Here is a 20,049-nt window from a genome sequence, read left to right as displayed (position 1 = left end):
GATTGTCAGAACTTCTATCAGTAAAAGCACTGTAGTTAGTGCTATCTCAAAATACTTTAAAAAACCTTGCAGAACATGCAGATCAGTGGTACTATCACACAGTTTCCTCTGTCTTCAGAAAATGCCACTCATTAGAATTGCAAAAACAATGAAGAAAAAATTGCTAAAATAAAAAGGCACCTTTACAGAACATATTTCCAGAGGCACAGCTTTACTAGGAAATCCAATGCTATGTAAAAAGCAATTCACATTTTATTTTAAATTTCCATAAACTGTACAAAAAAGTTTCATTCTCACCAAAAATAACAGCAATATTTCCAATCTTACTTCTAGACAAACAACAAACTCTTATTTTAATCTTTCCAGAGTGAGTTTACAAATAAACGTACTGTAAGATGGATGGTGTTTGCATCAGAGATGGGGCAGAGCAAACAGATTTAAACTTTTGTGAAATAAAAGTTAAGTTTTTAGTGTCTTTTAAGAACTTAAATACTCCTGCCATGCCTGTTAAGCCTAAAGAAAAAAGTTTTGTGTCTGACACAAAGGAATGTAAACAGTCATCAAGAGATTAAAGAGGTTGACTCTTCCAACAAAACCGTAAGTGTATCCCTATATCACTGACATTCACTTTACACCGAGACCTGTCCACAGCATGGGGATCGTGCAATAGCTGAATCCATTCTCCAAAATGCCACTTAAATATACATCAAAGACTTTCTTGAAAGTTTGGGTTTTTAAAAAAAATCCTAAGTAACAGAACTGAAATAGATTATACTCTTTTTAATAGTTTGAATTTCTTTCTTATCCTAATTACTCAGTGAATATGTAACAGCCCCATCAGATCTACAATCATAATGTACTTTTTCCACGATGCAATAAAGAGCACCTAGTTAAGCCAATCAGATGTAGAAAGCACCTCCGCCAAGAGCATGGGCTTGTGTCAGGCTTGATTTTGTTTGCCAAACACATTTAGTATGGACTAACACCACATAATTTAGGTCTTTGACCACAGCTTGTTCAGCCCAGGGCTTAAAATGAAAACACAATTGCAGTGATTTTTAAAGATTTCACCGGTTTTTCTCCCCAGCTTTGAAACTTAATTAAGAAGAAGCTGTTTACAGATTGGTTAGATCTTAAAAAGTTAGGCATTATCTGTTACTTCAGAATTGTTTGAAGGAATACAGTCTTGAAATTCCACTTTATCTGGGTAGAGTTTAATGTAAGTGTCCACCATCAAATCTAAGTCATATTTTATGTCAATGTTTATGTTGAGCAAAGCAAGGTTGCTTGACCTTTGCCCTGTCAAGGTGTTTTTCAGGTATGCCTTTAAGCGCTTTCGTCCTAGTCCGTATTTTTCATTCTCCACCTTCATCACTGGAAGTAAGCACAAGACTTTAAGCAATGCATAAACATTAGGGAAAAACTTTATATCAGGCAAGTGAAGTGCTTCATAAATAGTAGCTGGAAGTTCAATATCTTTTCCTCTGTGCTTCCACTTGATTCTCCAACAGTGAAGCTCAGCAGAAAGTGTGTCTGGATTGGGCAAGTCATTTTTGAACATGTCAGCGTGATGCTCCTCAGATGTATTGAATTTGAGCTGTCCCATGACTGAGGGCACTAATGATAAACATTTAAGAGCTTTTAAATGTTGTTCTGAGAAAATATCTTTTAGTTCTTGAATAATATGCTCTACTGTTGGGACACTTAGGATTTCTTTGTAGTAATTCTCTGATGTCATATCAGGGTCAAAGTTCCCCTGTTGTGCCCTGAGAAATTTTCCTGGGAGTTTAATTTGTACATCCAGTTTTGTAGCCAAGTTTGTGGCTTCCTCAAACCAAAATTCATGGTAAACTTCAATATTCTCCATCACTTCATTCAGAGAGTGCAATACTGCTGTTAAGCTGCCAGCTGCAAAGAACACATCTGATGTTTGTCCCTGGAGATTTTTTCCAAATGCTCTTGTAAAAGACAGAACATTTTTCATAATTACAATAGTGACAATGAAATCAAAATCTGTTAATGCACTTGAAAGTACAAATGCTCGACCGACAATGAAGTTGTTCCACCTGACAGAAAAGTCACTGCTCACAGCATCCAGGCACAGCACCAGTGCTTGCAGGAGGTCCACTAATACCTCAAAAGTATCATGCCTGCCTGTCCACTGAGAACGGCAGATCTTCTTCAACTCATTACCTTTTTCATTATTGTCCTGAAAAAGAGCAGAAATTGTGTTGTCCAGTTCTACTAGTAATTGTGGAGACTGATTAAAAAGACAGCAAACTTCTTCAATTGTTCCTAATGCAATGGAAACACCCACAACAGGAACAGATTTTGCCAGCCAAACATTTAAGGCACATGAGGAACACAGCGTATACACAGCTTGTGGATACTTTTCCAAGAGTCTTGTAGCCACAACTTTCATTTTAGAAGCAAATCCACTGGAGACAATGTAGGCTTGACCCCGACAGTACTCCATGTTTAGACCCCACTTTTCAGTAATAGTTGCGTGGAACTTAACAGCTAAAATTTCAGGATCAGCCTCATATGGTAAAAACCCTATGAATTCTTCTCTTAGATTGTGAGACTCATCAACGAACCTCACCAGTACCGGCAAATGTTCCTCTCCTGCTATGTCCACTACTTCATCGGTGACAATAGAAAAGAAGTGAGAGTCTCTTACTTCCCTCAGTGTCTCCTCTCTAACACAGTTTTCACAGATCTCAAGCATTTGTTTCTGCTGAGTTTTTGAACAATACTCGAGGTTCACTGCAGTCATCTCAAATCGCTTCCTCAGAACTTCATCGCCACCATTTATTCTGTATTCCAGTAGAGCCTGAAAGTTGTCTGAAGTAAAAATGCCTTCTGGAAGTTCATCAATATTATGGCCATCCAATGGAATATTTTGTTTACCCATTAAGATCAAAATTTCAAATAATGATTTAAGGTAATCTTTGTTTTCTCTTTCTTCCAGTGTTAAGGGGACGGTTTTTTCCTCTTGTTCTTCCCCTCCTTCCTCTGAGACAGTGTTTTGCTCATTGTTTTCATTTGATTCTTGAGTTGCCTGTTTCCGTTCAAAAGCATCATCAACTACAAAATGAAAATACTGTAAGTGTCAAGAATAAAATATAACATTTACTTGCCCATTACCTTTAAGTTACCAGTCCAGAGAAGAATGTTTCCAGTTTAAAAGTGAATGAGTATTTTGGAAACAATTTAGACTGGCTGGCTGAATCAAGAAGGAACTCAATTATCCTCCTTTTAAACTAATATAAACTAATAGTTATATATAAACTAATAGTTATGAGTCCTGCATTACCTCATCAGCCTTAGGAAATAAAGTTATTACCTCAATTATTTTTATCACTTACTCTTTTGCTGCTTCAATGTTCTTATTTCATCTTCACTCTTAAAAAAACAAACAAAAAGAACTTATATTGATGACAATGTCTAACATGTGACCTTAAAATATGAACATATCAAGATGAGATACAAATACTGTAGATGAGACCAGTTAACATTTGCCAAAAAGTGCTAGCAATTCTAACACCAGGAGGTTTCTTGAGGTAGTTTATTACAGCCATGACATGTAGCCACCAACTACTATGAACAGTTGTATTAGGAGGTTCTTCAACATGTATAATTATTAGTAAATAGATTCTATTGCAATTTGATAATGTGCTGCCAGTAGACAGAACTATCTTTAACTCCATTTTCAGTCAACAGATGCAACCAAACTCACAAAGAAATTGTCTGAAATTTCAAGTATAAACAGAGATTAGGAGTGGAGTTCCTCTTAATTGTCAGTATACTTATAACCATGGGGACACTTTCTCTCCTAAATGACACACAAGACACAATCCCACAAAAAAAATTCTCAATCTCGGTTTTATCCATGGATCCTTTTTTCACAACAACAAGCTAAAACAAGCACGTCTAAATTGATTCAGATTTCAGAAGTTAAATGGGTGAACCAAAGATCACAATCAACATGCAGCAAGAATTTTGGGATATCAAGCTTCAGTTGTGTTCAGTTGGCACTAGAGTAACAAGGAAAACTATACATTTGATTTGGATGAAAGAATCAGCTCTGGACCAACACATTTAATTTTCCAGATCATTTCTTCAAGATTTCCTTAGATAAAATTTTTATCATGCATTTAACTCATAATCAACAAAAAAGATACAGGAATAGGCAGCATAGAAAATACAAACACTCAAGTGGCTAAATATTTTTATAATTTTAAACATTTTTGTGTAAAAGTTTCACATTAACTTACTTGTCATGTTTTCTTTTAGTAATAAACCAATAATTTTACATTAAAAACTTACCAGCTCTTTTATCCTTTTCCTATGTCTGCTGTGGGGATTGTTCAGGTGACTTGTAAGGTCAAATATAGTTGGCACAGCATTATCCCGTAAAACCGTTCTGTATGGGCTCTGTAAGAAAACAGACATCTCCACTAAGGAATTCTTTGAGAAATTTCACACATTGTGCCCTTTTTTTTCCCCTCCTTCTTTTCTTGTTTATGTTATTATTCTAAAGTACTTTGACTTTTTGATGTTACCAAAGAGAAAGCTAAGCTATGCAATTTACATTTCAGGGATTATCAAGAGATATCACTGAAAATAGGAAGACATACTACAGAAAACTCCAATCCAAACTAGAAATCCTTTTTTTTTTTGGTCCCCATTATCTTTATATCAAAGACCCAGGATGCAATAATTTTAATTTACTGCAATATTATGATTTTTTTTTTAATAAACATTTTGGATAAAAAGACATTTATGCATCAGAAAGGAAACATTTTGTTACTATTGTGTTTTGGTTTTAATCACTTATTTCACAATTCTAGAAACATTTCATTGCAAAAATGTTCAATTGCTTCTTTTTGTAGAACTATGAAGTCCACCAAGCACTACTGTGAAAGATCATATTGAGGGAAAATTTATCTGTGAATAAAAAAAAAGAAGAAAGAAAAGACTTCTAGATGATCATGTAAGTGCTCCCAGTAAAAAAAAAAAACATTTAAAGTAAAATGCTATATTTGGATATACTGTGTTGCCTATACTGGCTAATTTCTACTGAGTACAAAATTGTAACTGATGTCATCTTGTCATTAGATTGAAATACATTTCAAACAAACCCAGTTTCATAGTGTTTCCTTTCAGAGTCATAATTACTTCCAATTTTCACCTGTTTCAGGGATGCTGGCTAATTGGAGACCTCATCACATGTAATACCACTAGGACTTCAGAGTTTGACGTGCATATTTTAAATATCCTTCATAACTAAAAGATCTGTTTTGCTTATGTACCAGAGTGAAATTCAGCCTAGAAATGAAAACTTCATACAAATTCCCACCCTTTCCTACTCTTAGGCAAGCTGTTAAAATCATATTGTTGACAAAAAGAACTGAAAGCTATTACTTCATTAACAGAAAACAGTGCCTTGACTTTAGCTGGATGAAAATGTAACAGGAAATTATAGCTTGACAGATGTAAAGAGTGTTTAAATCTTGTGGTCACAACAGAGTGTAATTTAACTAAATCACACCATGTACACACTTCAGGAACAGAACATTAATAAGTTTAAATAATTAGAGATATGCAAAATTACACCAAATAAACTTATGTAACACTGTAATCTCTAGTGAAACAAGGAAAGCACTGCAGTGAGGGACAGTGTTCAACAAACACATTAAACTGCCAGGAGCAGCACTTTTCTCTCTCCTCTGACTGCTCATCTTCGTTACCATTCTCAATGGCTGAGAGCCTGTGTGGAGCCCCAGACAATGGCAGTGATCCCAATTAAGACTGAGAAATTAATTTTCCTAGGGACGAATTACCCAGGAGCTGAAAGATTAAAAGGCAGCATTCTGGTGAAAAATGTCAGTCACATTTTGCAAGAGGCAGTAAAAAAATGCTGGCTTTTACTTACACTTCTGCATATCATAGAAGTCTCAAAATGTTTAGCACACAATCTGTAATGCTTGTTGAGTTGATCTGGAGTTTTATCTTCTAAATCTGCCCTTCGGCAGTTCTCTACCCATCTCTGACATCTGCATGTAAGGAGAAGAATTAGATAATCTTAGGATAAAACAAAATCCCTTACAATTTCAAACCATACTCAAAACTGGCACACAAGTGAGTGCAAGTGGCCTTGATACGAGGCTCGGGAAAGTTCTTTATAACTTCCTTTGGAACATCCCATCAAATTTTTGCAAAATCACTTTTTCTGCTTTTGCTCACCACTCAACATCACCCCATCAAATTCAGGAGTCTTTTCCCTTAATTTATATATTCTTGCCTTTGTCATGCACACACACACACACAGAGAGAAGACTGTAGCACAGTTGCTCATGAAACTTAACTATTTAATTCTAAAGAATTTGCTCTTAAAAAAGAAAAATTAAAAACCAAAGAGATGTGCTTGTAGTCTGAAGTCATTACGTTTTCTAGGCAGTTTTTAAGATAGCTGTCTTTTCCACCTCCCTCCAAAATACAGTATTCTGCTTATTTACTGTGCTCACTGGGGGAGTTTAGAGTAGATTTATGAAAGTGAAATAATAACAATAGAAAAGCAACCATTCCACAGACAGTGCTTCCATGCCCAAAGAAAGTTCTCCTTAGATTTCTATTTTTACATGTATTTACTTTTCCTTTGGATTAGTTCTCCAAGATATACCACAAGAATAAAGAAATATTTCCTTTACTGACAGAACTCCATTTAGGTATGCAAGAGACAGTCTCTTCTGGTGAGTAAACCACTTGCAGTAATTGATGCAAATGCAGTAGTCAGCTTCAATTTCCCCTAATGGGGTACACACCATCACTCTCTGAGCAACAAAGTAACTTCTTCTGTTGCTAGAAGTTAGAATAAAGCAATTTTACTTTTGACTGCAAACATGAAATCATGGTTTGTAGCTGTAAGGAGGAAGAAAAACAACTAGTGATTACTCAACAATATAAGAATAAAGGCTGTCTTGTCAGATGTTTTGGTGGGCAGCCCAGATGAGGAAATCACAGGTCTGAGTGGATTCACCTCTACTTTAGCTCAGTAAAGGGCAATTGTGCAGATGAAAGAGGGGAATCTTTGATTCTGATCTCTGCTGGCTGAACCATTTGCAAATCTCAATTTTTTGCTCATGCAAAATATTAAAATAACAGTGATGGCAAATGCCATAAATCAAAATAATTTCTAATATCGCTCTTGGAGATCCATACAGAGTATGCTTAGTAACAACTTAAAATAAGGAAAGAAAACAATGTATTAAAAAATCTGATTTTTTAGCACAACAGATCTTGCACTTTTGCTTTGGCAGTGCAATCACCCCAAAAAGAGAACAGGGGAGCTTTCTTCACTTAATCAAATGATATAAACACTCTTTTAAAGTGGGAGACCTGTAGCATGTAAATTATATTGACTCTGGCTTTCAGACTTTCTCAGTGGGTGTTGACTACTAAACAACTCATTAAAGGTGATCACAGAGGCTGATCAGCCTCCTCTATAGTTAGTGGGGTGGGTTTCAGTCCACAGAAAGGGCCTGACCCCATGGTCTTACCTGCTTCTCTCAGTGATTCAGGGAAGCTGACAAACACTGAGAGAGAGCAAAGCCAGAGTTCCTCACATCATGTTAACTCCCCTGAATCACCTCCTGGCAATCACAGGGACACAAACTGGTGGTAAGAATGGTGCATTCAGAACTGGCACACAGTTGTCAAGAGCAAGCAAACATCAGCCTGAATTCTTTGGCCAACCAAAGAACCTCAGTAGGTACTTAGTAAGTACTACTTAGTAATAGTCAAGGATCAGATCAGTAAGTGACAGCAAGAGATACCACCAGCTCTTCAGAGGGGGCCTACTCAAAAATTATCTCACGCAGATTTCATTAACCACCCAATACTCCTTTCCTGATGCTGTAAGTTTTAGCTTTCATATTATGCAGATTCTGTACTGCATTAGTATATACTGAACTTCATATAAAGTGTTAGCAAGTTCTCCTCACAGTTTAGTTAGACAAAACAATCCTTTTCCAGCCGAGAACCAAGGACACCATTGCAGCTTCAGGCCCAAAAAGTATAAACAACAGCAAAATGAGGAGAGCAATCTGGGAGGATGGGACTTCATAACCCGAAGCTGTAATGCGACAATTAACACTAATATGTAAATGGGCCAAAACTTACAAAAGTGTGAAAACATGTGACCTCTTGTCCAACACGGGTGTAGCCTCAGCCAGGCTCTTGTACTGCCCAAGGTGTATCCTTTGAAGGCCTTTTTAATAAATACCTACTTTATTCCTTTAACACTGTCTAACCTCTGTTCTAGGTAGCCTCTCAAGGCATCATTTCCTTACAAAGTTCTTCAACAGTTGCACAAAAACTGTCTGTGGCTGCTGCCTTTTGTGCTGAAGTAAACACTACCTGTGATGCCAAATTATTTTTGCCTGTTATCTTTTATATAATCTCTGTATTCTTACACATATATTTGTAACTTTGTAGCCTATTGTTCTATTTGCAGCTAGTTTTCCCAGTACTTTACACTACCTTTTCCCTAGGCAGAAAAAGCCCCACATTCCAAGGCCTCCTATCCTATCTTGGCTCTGTCTGGGAACCAAGGCAAAAAACAGCTCTTCAAGACACATTTTCACAAACAACGTTTAGTTCCCATCTAAGGAAGATGGGGGGAGGGCATGGGCAGGATTCAGAGAGGGTTTTACTGAGGGAAATGGCATCACCTCTTAAATCTCTAGTTGGTGATTTTTTTCAATTATACTGATTTGCTAAACTTTTAAGACTGTATTCACCCCATGGGGGGAAGGCACTTTGTGGACATTTTTCCACATCTGCCCCTGGAGGCCTCCAATGAAGACCGGCCTTTGTGTTACCTCCTATACTAATTTTATCTCAGGGTTATGTTGTTTTATTTCTGGGTTCTTTGAGACATCACCTGAGCATATGATAAAAAGAAGCCCTTGCTATTCAGAGCCCTCGTCTGAGGATCATAACTACACAATCCTAGAGGTTTGGGTTGGAAAGGACCTTACAGCCCATCTTGTTCCAGGCTCTGCCATAGGCAGGGACACCTTCCACTAGAGCTGGCTGCTCCAAGCCCCATCCAGCCTGGCCTTGAACACTCCCAGGGATGGGACAGCCACAGCTTCTCTGGGCAACCTGTGCCAGGACCTCACCACCCTCACAGGGAGGAATTTCTTCCTAATACCTAATCTAAACTTCCCCTCTTTCATAACATGGATCAGACATGGGCACCAAGCTTCTCAACCCACTGGAGCAGTATATCAGCAACCAGAGTTCTAGAAATTTAGGAAGCTCTAATGGCAAAGGCTGAAAGGTTGACATTCTCTCAGGTAGCTACAGGACTAAAAGGAGATGACAGGTTATATGACTGAACTCAAACATGAAAACTCCATCTGAGTCTGAATTCAGCCCTTCAGTCTCACTGTGAGTTTGGTTCCAAATACAACACACTCTCTGAGGAATGGAATAACAAAGCAAAAGGAAGTCAGACCCCTGAGATCACCCACTATAGCTCTGCATGGTATTATCCAAGAAGCAACTAGAAAGATCTTAGAATAAAATTATGTATTAACTTTTATAAAATCTTTCAGTATTCAACTATTTCTGCATGAGAAAACAGGCTTATGGAGCTTGTCAAGTCCTTATGCAAAACCTACATCCACAAGACTGCCCTGAGTCAACGGGATGCTGTAGCAGCAGGGAATAATTCCTATGTTAAAAGCAATAGCAGCAACAGCAATTACCACGAAAAGGAGCAAACTTGGGTCCAAGTCACTCAACAACCATGTATACATGAAATGAACCTGATTCTTAAGCATGCTTCACAAGCATCATCCCCTCAAAGAGCATATAGTTGTGAATAAATTGTTTTAAATACACATATTAGTTTGAGATTTTTTTTAATCCATTACTTTATTTCCCATTCCCTTCAACAGTGAGCTGCATCATGATGTGCTCAGGTAGTGTTTCACTTCAGCCACCAACGGGGAAATATGCATGATCAGTCTCTAGAGAACTTGGACCTAATCCCATTCTCCAATGGATCCTCATACATGAATGGCAAATGACACACAGGCTACACAGGAATGAGAAACTTGCAGTGCATAAAGCAGAACCTCTACAACCCTTCGTGAATGCCCAAGAGGCTGAATTAACTTGCATTAGGAAGAGAGATGTAATTGGTGGAGATGTAATTAATGAGTGACTATACTAATTCTAAATAAGCTTTTGGAGAGTATAATACATCTACACTACTGAAGGAACCACAGTTCTTTACTACAGCAGAAAAGAATGTATCTAATGGAATTGAAATACAAGTGCTGCTGGAAGCTACAAGAGAAATCACTTTAGTATACTGTCCAGCTCATACCAAAGGCTCCTGTGAAACAAAGAAATAATAAAACTGCTCAAACTTGTAGTCAGGTAGATTTGAAAAGGCCTGGAGTTTAGGAGCAGTATTATGGGATAGCAAGATATTGGAAATAACTCTCACCAACCTCTAGAGTGGTCATCAACAGGAATAGTCTTTGGCAGAGAATTATATCCAGGACCAGCCTCTTAGAAAATAAATGGTTGGAGACAACTTCACACAAAACAATAAAAAATAAATAAAACAAAATACAGCTACATGACATACAATCTGGAGAAGAAGGATTAACTAAGGTATTTTCAGTAAAATCCAAATTGGAAGTTAAATAAGAAGGACCATATACTGCCATTTACTATTTGCTGTAAGTTTTAGGTAAGGAAACTGGATACACCATACTCACATCAAACAAGTAGTGGATGATCAACCAGTTGATTGTGATTTATTGGTAATCATTTAAGTATTTGTGCACAGGAATCTCTAATGTTATACTCTACCTTATGGTAATCCTGTTAGTTTTGTTACATTTGTACTTGGAATAATGCTGTACATAAGGGCAGCACTCACAGACTGGGTGCAGAGTCTGTAGGGATATGAAAGCCCAGGGATTTCTTGGTTCAGGGTCAATCCCCAGAGTCATCAGCTCAAGCTGTTACCACGTTATGATTAAAGTGCTGAAAGGAACCAGACATCTGAGACTGCTCCAGAAAACCCAGAACCCAGGGTGGAGGCTGAAAGGGAAACTTGTCTGCCACCATGAGACATGTCCAGGGCACTCTGTTTCACCGGAGCCACCTGCCCTGGAGGGGCTTTGCTCATAGCAATTAAAGTGCAAAGGGACTCCCAGTGTGGCTCCTGAATGGTCAGGCAGGAAAGTTTCCTTCATACCTCTTAGGCATTGCTCATTAGCTTTTAAGAAGGTTTTCTTCAGTCACAAACTTGACATTTTTAGAGATCTGCTGACATCTCATGGAAGCTGAAATGGCATTTTACTGAGTTGCTGCTAGAGTATACATTACCTCACTACTGGTCAACTGCAGCAGAACAGCATCTCTTTGCTTAAGAAGTATTTTGTTCTAAACAAACACTCATACCTCAACTGAAACTTGAGCCACCATGATGAGCAGAGCCACAATCACAGATGAGAGTTAAACAAACATATCTTACTGTGAGGATCACTGCCTAGACTGCATAAAACTGTAAACCTTATGGAGGTAGCAGAGGCTACTTACACTAGTTTGATATGAAAAGACAATATACCACCCATTAAATACTGGTGGTTCTTCTCCAAAGGCTAATCTCTGAACCCTTTATCTTCTCAAGAAGCCAAAATGAAAGAAGGTAGTCTTAACAGGTTAGCTCTCACTGACTTCCTAACACCTGAAAGATCAGACTTGGAATGTCTAACTGGAACTGCTTAGCACTGAACTGAGAAAACATTAAAGGAAATCACCCAGCTATTATGGAAACACTGAAAACAGTAAGGTAGTAGAAACAATTTACCCAGACTATGCATTTTCCATCAATGATTTTTTTAAATTAAAATTTATTTTAAGATGTATTCTAACAACTTTATTTTCAGCTTTCCCACTGTAAGCTGCCAAGTGCAAATAACATTTTGAGACAATGCACTTTGCTCACCATCCCAATCTGACCTACAAAAGTGAGAGCAAGCAGTACAAGGAACATATTTTCATTTCCATCTGTAGACCAACCCACAGAATAAAACACCCTCAAGTTTGTAAAACCAAAAGGATGCACAAATTTATCAGTCTCTAAATGCTCTTGGTAAAATAGAATACATGATCAAATTTGGACAGAAAGTTGTAAAATATTAAGAGGGAAACTTATAGAGAACTTAGAACATCATCTTTGTCACTGACTGCTTTTAAGAGTACAAAGGTGCTGTAAACAGTTTATGTATAGTTTCTCCTTCTCCTGCCCATCTTGTGAGACCCCATCTGAAATACTGTGTATAGTCTGCCCCAATATAAAGGCAGACATGGAGATGTTGGACCACGTCCACAAAGATGGCAAGAGGACTGGAGCATCTCCCATATGGAGACAGGATGAGGAAGTAGTTGGTGGCTGTTCAGCCTGGTTGTGTGGAGACCTCACAGCGCCTTCCAGTGTCTGAAGGGGCCTTACAGAGGAGAGGAACTCTGCATCAGGAACTGTAGTGACAGGACATGGAGAAATGCCTTCAAACTGTTAGAGGGGAAATTTAGGTTAGATACACGAAGGAATTTTTTTTACAGTGAGGGTTTGGAGGCTCTGGCATGGGTTGCCAAGAGAAGCTGAGGTTGCCCCATTCCTGGAAGTGTTTCAAGGGTTGGTTGGGAGAAAGGTGATGTAGTGGAAGGTGTACCTGCCCATGGCTTGGAATGAGATGAGCCTTAAGGTTCCTTCCAACCCAAACTATCCTAGAGTTTATAAAATAGTTTAAAAAAAATTAATATTTAAAATGTAATCATTTAGTCGCACACCTTTAACTACCTCTCTGCACTGCTACCACAGAAAACACTCATTCAAAATGTCCTTCCATAAAAAAAAAAATTATAAACTGCAGAGGGTATTTTCTTCATACAGCAAACTACTGAGGAATTCTGTACAGCTTGATGTGGCTCACATTTTACAGCATGGACCTCTTATAAATTAAGACTGAAGCTCAGACATTGCCAATTTTCTTCAATTCCACACAAACTGCAGACATTTCTTTGTGTGAGATCTTAAGGGTCTCACAGGACAGATGGCAGAAAGAGACAACAGTAAGAACAAATCATGTAAATGAAAGAATAAGAGTAGGTAAACAAGCACTTTTATTTCAGTTCTTATTAAAGCAAAAGTATATAGAATATGGATTGTATTACAATATCTTGCATGTACTAGACATCAAGAGGTCTGGATAGCCTTTACAGCAAGGCCTTGCATTCATCCAGGAGAACTTCATAACATATCCAAAATCACAACTTTAGAGAGCAGCTTCTACCAATATAAGCTTTTTGCATCTTCATTTGTAATTGCTTGGAGGGTCTGTTTCCTTAGAAAATACTACATCTGCATAATTCCCATGGGGTTTTGATATTTCCAAAAATCAGGTAAAGCAGCTTCAAGGAAGGAAGGAAGTAAATATCATGTATAAATCATGAAAAGCCCAGCCTTAACTATCGACTGTTAGAAAAGAGGTAACTGGTATTGCCCTATGCCTATGCCCCCTTCAATATTGTGAGCATCATGTTAAATCAAGTGATTTTAAGAGTGTCGTCTCAATTTAAGGGTGAACCTTTACATGGGGGTTTCTATGTCTGTGTACACTATTTATTTTTCATGGTATTTTCCACTGTCTCTCACTCACACACTTTTTACTCTACCAGTACACCAGCCCTGCTTTTCACCCACTGGGAATTTCTCCCATCACCTCTGCGGTCGGTCATGACGCTTTGCCACCATCCCAGTAATCCCGTGACAGTTCCTCCCGTCGCAGGAGTGCCCCATTTGCCACGCACACACCACATCGCCTAATACACACAGCAGGACAGCAGGACTGACAGCAGGACTGATAGCAGGACTGATGGACCTTCACTGCCTGAGCCAGCGCTGAGCCTGCGCGGGCCCCCACAGTGCAGGGCTCCCTACCTGAGCCCACGGCTCCGGCACCCCTCCAGTTCCCCACATCTCTCACAGCCGTACATGCCATGGCACCACCCCACACACGGCCCCACCCCGCTCTCGGCCAGGTGCCCTCTTCCCTCCGCATCGCGGAGCGGCGCCGCCGCCGTCCCCACCACTCCCCCGAGGGGCGGCAGCCGCAGCCGCCGCCGCCCCGGCGCAGGCGCAGCCGCCCGCCCGCCTCCCGCCGCCACCGCCCGGAGGGTCCCCCGGCCCCGCCCCGCCGCAGCGAGCGCGGCCTCCGCAGGCACCATCGGAGGTCCGGGCGCCCGCCGGCCCCGCGGGTAAGGAGGCAGGCGCGGTGAGGGAGGCGCGGGGGAGGCAGAGCGGGCAGGGGGAAGGGAGCCGGCTCTCCGCACGATGTCTCCTCAGACAGGCAGCGCTGTGCGCCGGCGGGGCCTGAGGGGGAGAGCCGGGCGCGCCTCCCCCAGCCCGCCCCTCCCGCGGTGGTCTCACCTGGCCGGATCGCGGGGGAAGCGGAAGAAGGCCAGGTCGGACTGGGTGCTCTTGCGGGTGCAGTTGGGCGCCGCGCAGAAGTTCGGCATGGTTCCCCCGGCCGGCGCCGCTGCCCCTTTAAATCGGCGGGCCGGCGGGAGGGGGGCGGGGGGGGGAGGGTGCGTGTGTGGGGTGGAGGAGGAGGAGGAGGTGGCGGCGGCCGGAGGGGAGGCAGGGCGGGAAGCGGCTCCACAGTGCTGTGAGCGGCCGGGAGGATTCAGCGCCGCGCTCCGCCGGGCCGGGGCCACCTCCTTCCCACACTGCACCGCGCGCGCCCGCGGCGGGCACGGCCCTGCGCGTGCGCGCGAGGAGCGGGCACGGCGGGGGCGCGCATGCGCGAGGTGTCGGGGTCTGCGTGTGAATTGCACCGTGCGTGTGTTCAACCAAGTGTGTGTCTGTCACACACCGTGCGTGTGTCCATCACACCGTGCGTGTGTTAAACCAGGTGTGTCTGTCACACACCGTGCGTGTGTCCATCACACCGTGCGTGTGTTAAACCAAGTGTGTGTCTGTCACACACCGTGCGTGTGTTAAACCAAGTGTGTGTCTGTCACACACCGTGCGTATGTCCATCACACCGCGAGTGTGTTAAACCAAGTGTGTATCTGTCACACACCGTGCGTATGTCCATCACACCGTGCGTGTGTTAAACCAAGTGTGTGTCTGTCAGACACCGTGCGTGTGTCCATCACACCGTGCGTGTGTTAAACCAGGTGTGTCTGTCACACACCGTGCGTGTGTCCATCACACCTTGCGTGTGTTAAACCAAGTGCATGTCTGTCACACTCCGCGCGTGTGTTAAACCAAGTGTGTGTCTGTCACACACCGTGCGTATGTCCATCACACCGCGAGTGTGTTAAACCAGGTGTGTGTCTGTCACACACCGTGTGTGTGTCCATCACACTGTGAGTGTGTTAAACCAAGTGCATGTCTGTCACACACCATGCGTGTCCGTCACACCGTGAGTGTGTTAACCGCGCGTCTGTCACACACCTTGAGCGTGTCCATCACACTGTGAGTGTGTTAAACCAAGTGTGTGTCTGTCGCACACCATGAGTGTGTCCATCACACCGTAAGTGTGTTAAAGCAAGTGTGCATCTGTCACACACCGTGTGTGTGTCCGTCTCACCATGTTTGTGTTAAACCAAGTGTGTCTGTCACACACCGTGCGTGTGTCCATCACACCGTGTGTGTGTCCGTCACACCGTGCGTGTGTTAACAACGTGTTTCTGTCACACCACGCGTGACCATCACACCATGTGTGTCACCATCACTCTGTGCATGTGTTAACTGCATGTGTCTATCACACCGTGCGTGTCCATCACACCATGTGTGTGTTAACTGTGTGTGGCTGTCACACACCATGCATGTGTCCATCACACCGTGCCTGGGTCCATCACACCATGCGTGTGTGTTTACAGTGTCTGCATATTTGTCACACCGTGCGTGCCATCCCATGTGTGTGGCTGTGTGACACCGCTAGGCATTACGCCGTGTGTGTGTGTGTGTTACAGCGTGTGCATACTTTTTACACCATGCATGTAACACCACGTGCATGTGTTGCACCGTACATGTGATGCCACATGCTCGTGTGTGACACCAAGTGTGCGTGCACATGTTAGAGCATGTATGTTACACTTTGTGTGTGTGTTACACCGGGTGCATAATGCCACGTGTGTTACAGCACATGCATGTGTTGCACTGTACATGTGATGCCATGTGCTTGTGTGTGATGCCAAGTGTGCGTGCACATGCTACAGCGTGTGTGTGTCGCACCGTGACCACTCCAAACCCAGTGTAGGAGGGGGGATCATAATTTTTTGTACAGACAAGCACTTTTTTTGTACATTTTTTGTACAGACAAGCACTTTTCTCTCCTCCACAGCTTTTTCTTCTCCAGTCCAGCTTATTCATGCCAGCCTGGTCTCCCTGCTCTCCGCATTATCCCTTTTTCTTCATTCATGTATTTGCAGCCCTACATAGTTTTCTCATCTAACCCTCACTCTCCAAGCACACTACCTCCCATTCCCCCATTAACTCCACGACTGGTTTCTCCCCTCTCTTTGCTCACAGCTCCTGGTCACTAGCCACAGGTCTCCAGCCCTCCAGCCAACCTCATTGTTACAGTTCTGATCATTTGGGGCTAAGTTTCCCTTAGTTTCCCTCCCTGAGGAAACTCAGAGAGGGGTGAATGGAGCAGGGCAGGGCTGGTGTGCCTTTGCCTAGGGTTGGTGTGCCTTTGCCTAGGACTGATTCCTATCTGTATATGAGCTACACTGTGTCTGCTTTAACACCAGGCATAGGGTGGACATCGAGGTGGTAATGGTGTTCTTTTGTCTTATTTTCTTTTGTTTGCTTCTAGGAGGATGTTGTCGCGCTGCAGCCTGATGGATGATCCCACACAGAACCAGTGAATCAATTAGGTTGGAAAAGACTTCTGCAATCACTGAGTCCAGCCCATGATGGATCATAACCTTGTCAACTAGACCAGAGCATATCCAGGCTTTCCTTAAATATCTCCAGGGATGGTGACTCTACCACCTCCCTTGGCAGGCCCTTCCAATATCTAATCACCCTTTCTGTGAAAAAAAATTCCTCCTGATGTACAACCTAAACCTTCCCTGGCACAGCTTAGGACCCTGTCTTCTCATCCTGTCGCTGGTTGCCTGGGAGAAGAGGCTAATCCCCACCTGGCTAAACCTCCTTTCACGTAGTTGAAGAAGTAATGGTGAAAGCCACAAGCTTTTCAAGTAAGGAAATAATTAATAGAGGTTGTACTGGTCAGAAGACGTTATTAGGTAAAAATAAAATAAAGCTTAGAAAAAAAACAGGATACAGAAAACTGGATGGTAGGAAGTGGGTAAGGGCTCCCTCACCAAATATGTCCTGTTTAAAAGTAGGTAGAGCACCTGTGAAATTAAAAATGCTGATGGCAAGTGATGATTGTTTCAGGTGTAATACTGCTGTAGTTTTAAGAATTCAGCTGTGATACACCCTTTATGTATCTTCACATAAAAAGTCCTACTGTCCTGGAGATGTGCTGGGTGTATAAGTTTTCAAAAAAGTGCATAAAGGAAAAATAACAAAAAACCCCTACTTATTTGATTCCTTTTGAGCTTCAAATATTTTAAGCTTTCTTTGTTTAGTATGAGCAGGATTAAAGCTGTCTTTTACATGAGGAAGTCTTGTCATCAAGTAGTCCTGACCAATCATAATAACATCTGCTTGAATTGTTTGCCTGAATTCTACCTTGGATATGTAGCTGAAGTAGTTTTGAGTAGTCATTTAAGCTAATACTAAAGAAAACTGCTGCACCTCGTTGGTTTGACTTTACTTGGCAGTCACCAACATTCATGGACACTGAACTGTATAAATGTGTTAATCAGATAAGTAATCTTTTTTAAAATAAACTCAGGTTAGATTTAGTCCAGATAACTGCCATATGATCTGTGGTGCACGTTGCATAAATGTTCGTGCTGATACAAGGAAACACAATAAAGAAGAGAGCAGGATCATTTTCAATTGTAGCAATAGTACAGGAACATGATTGCATAATGTTAGAGTGAATTTTAAAACACTGAAAATTTGTTTCAGTAGGAAAAAATTACTTCTCACATAACTAATAAGAAAATTGTATGTTCTGCCCAATATTGAAAGACCTTTTCACCTCCAAATTGCTTCACAAAACAGAAGTACTGGCATGCTAAACTCCTTTCTGGGGCTCTGAGCAAGCCAGACCAGAATGGCAGTATTAAAATTAAATTAGCCATTGCATATATTTCTGAGCTCCCACTTCTGACCAAAGTCTCCATTGATATTGGTTGTATCATTTGAAGGACTATACAAGTATGTTATGGCTGTTACCTTCTAGATATGTGTATATTTGCATAGGAGCTATCGAAATGAAATGAAATTAAATTAAGTTAAATTAAATTAAATTAAATGAAGGCAAGGACTTGTTTATAAAGTGGACTTACTGAGGTCTGCTGGATGGTGATTTTTATGAGGACATCATTCTTAAGTGCTTTCTACATAATGGAAAGAAAATAGACTTAATAGTTTTCAAAACCCAGTAGTGATACTAGAAGCACTTTCTTTAAAAATAAAATTTAGTTTATATTACTACTTATTTAGAAATTTCAAAAATTATCTTCTGTTGTACAGTGCAGAAATCGTGAAATTGTTCTTCTTGCACAGTAGCCTCTGAAGTGTACATATATATTTTAAATAATCCTCTTGATTATTCAAGTCTTATTCACAGTATGTTTCCAAGTGTGTCTATAGAACATTTAACAGGGATTATATACTGCATTAGTGTTGAACATATAAGCTGTATTCTAATAAACTATTCTTAAAGGAATTTTGTGTGTTAGTGTTGCTTTTCTCTGTGTTTTCAAAGGTTAGTTGTATCTTAAATACAGGATTCCCTTTCACATAATAGTGGGTATAAAATAACTTTTTCTGTTTGCTTCTGGAAATGGACTGTATTTCTTTCCCAAGGTGAAAGTTCATATGCCTTAATTTTCTGAGAGTACTGTTAGTGTGACAGAGTACTCCTGCAGGTTTCCTGCTATGAAAAATTTATTTGCAAGAGAATATTTAGAGTCTGAAATGCTTCCATGATTCTTTGTACTGCTACATTTCTTTTCCAAGCCTTACAGCCCTATTGAGATAACCCGGGTGTAAGACCTAAATGGACATCAGGTTAATCCCACAGAGCCAGTTTTGTAGATTTGTATCCAGAAGTGTTTATTCACAATAACTCTGTGAACCCCAAGATAACTCTGTCCACAGGGTTCACAGAATCACAGAACCAGGAGGTTGGAAGAGACCTTCAAGATTGAGTCCAACCCAGCCCTAACACCTCAACTGAACCATGGCACCGAGTGCCACATCCAGTCTTTTTTTAAACCCATCCAGGGATGGTGACTCCACCACCTCCCCAGGCAGACCATTCCAGTACTTTATCACTCTTCCTGTAAAAAACTTTTTCCTAATATCTAATCCATATTTCCCTTGGCGCAGTTTAAGATTGTGTCCTCTCATTCTGTCAGTTGCTGCCTGGAGACAGAGACCAACCCTCACCTGGCTGCAGCCACCCTTCAGGAAGTTGTAGAGAGTGATAAGGTCACCTCTGAATCTCCTTTTCTCCAGGCTAAACAGCCCCAGCTCCCTCAATCATTCCACAGAGGGCTTGTGTTCCAAGCCCCTCACCAGCAAGTAATTTGTTGGTGAGTTGATTTGAACTTTAAAGCAATAGATGATCCGTGGATGGGTTCAAAGTGCAACTTGAAAAAGAAAATGCAAGCTTCCCTAGAATACAGGGCAAATTGGCTCCCAGTGTGACTGAATTCTGCTAATTGCTGGTCTGGGATATATATCTGGAATACATATATATATATTCTTTGAATGGCAGAAGCTTGTTAGAGATACCCAGTGTTTGTATAACACATATGTCGCCATAGATAAGGACTCAAGTGGCT

General features: G+C 41.1%; 1 protein-coding gene and 1 long non-coding RNA gene across 2 annotated transcripts; one reads left to right on the top strand and one right to left on the bottom strand.

Annotated features, from left to right (window-relative positions):
- Positions 1-234: 234 nt before the first annotated feature.
- THAP12 (THAP domain containing 12) lies at positions 235-14,779 on the bottom strand. The gene is made up of 5 exons (XM_036385282.2): positions 14,528-14,779; positions 5,939-6,059; positions 4,330-4,437; positions 3,369-3,405; positions 235-3,087 (listed from the first exon to the last, which is right to left on the bottom strand). Exons 1-5 carry the CDS (start codon positions 14,614-14,616, stop codon positions 1,142-1,144), a joined length of 2,301 nt encoding a protein of 766 aa, XP_036241175.1. The 5' UTR covers positions 14,617-14,779; the 3' UTR covers positions 235-1,141.
- LOC118688027 (uncharacterized) lies at positions 14,270-18,926 on the top strand. Its single transcript, XR_004980433.1, has 2 exons — positions 14,270-14,355; positions 16,929-18,926. It is a non-coding gene; the product is annotated as an uncharacterized LOC118688027 (long non-coding RNA).
- The last annotated feature ends 1,123 nt before the right edge of the window (positions 18,927-20,049 follow it).

The sequence above is a fragment of the Molothrus ater genome, chromosome 2, assembly GCF_012460135.2.
Source record: "Molothrus ater isolate BHLD 08-10-18 breed brown headed cowbird chromosome 2, BPBGC_Mater_1.1, whole genome shotgun sequence".
NCBI lineage: Eukaryota > Metazoa > Chordata > Aves > Passeriformes > Icteridae > Molothrus > Molothrus ater.
The sequence above is the reverse complement of the archived record's forward strand: the minus strand, read 5'-3'. Positions and strand labels throughout refer to the sequence as shown.

Coding starts and splice junctions, on each gene's coding strand:
- THAP12 (XM_036385282.2), bottom strand. CDS start 14,616: ATGCCGAACTTCTGCGCGGCGCCCAACTGCACCCGCAAGAGCACCCAG. Junction 6,060..14,527: donor TTCCCCCGCGATCCGGCCAG/GTGAGACCACCG, acceptor CCTTACATGCAG/ATGTCAGAGATGGGTAGAGA. Junction 3,406..4,329: donor GGAAAAGGATAAAAGAGCTG/GTAAGTTTTTAA, acceptor TGTTTTTTTAAG/AGTGAAGATGAAATAAGAAC.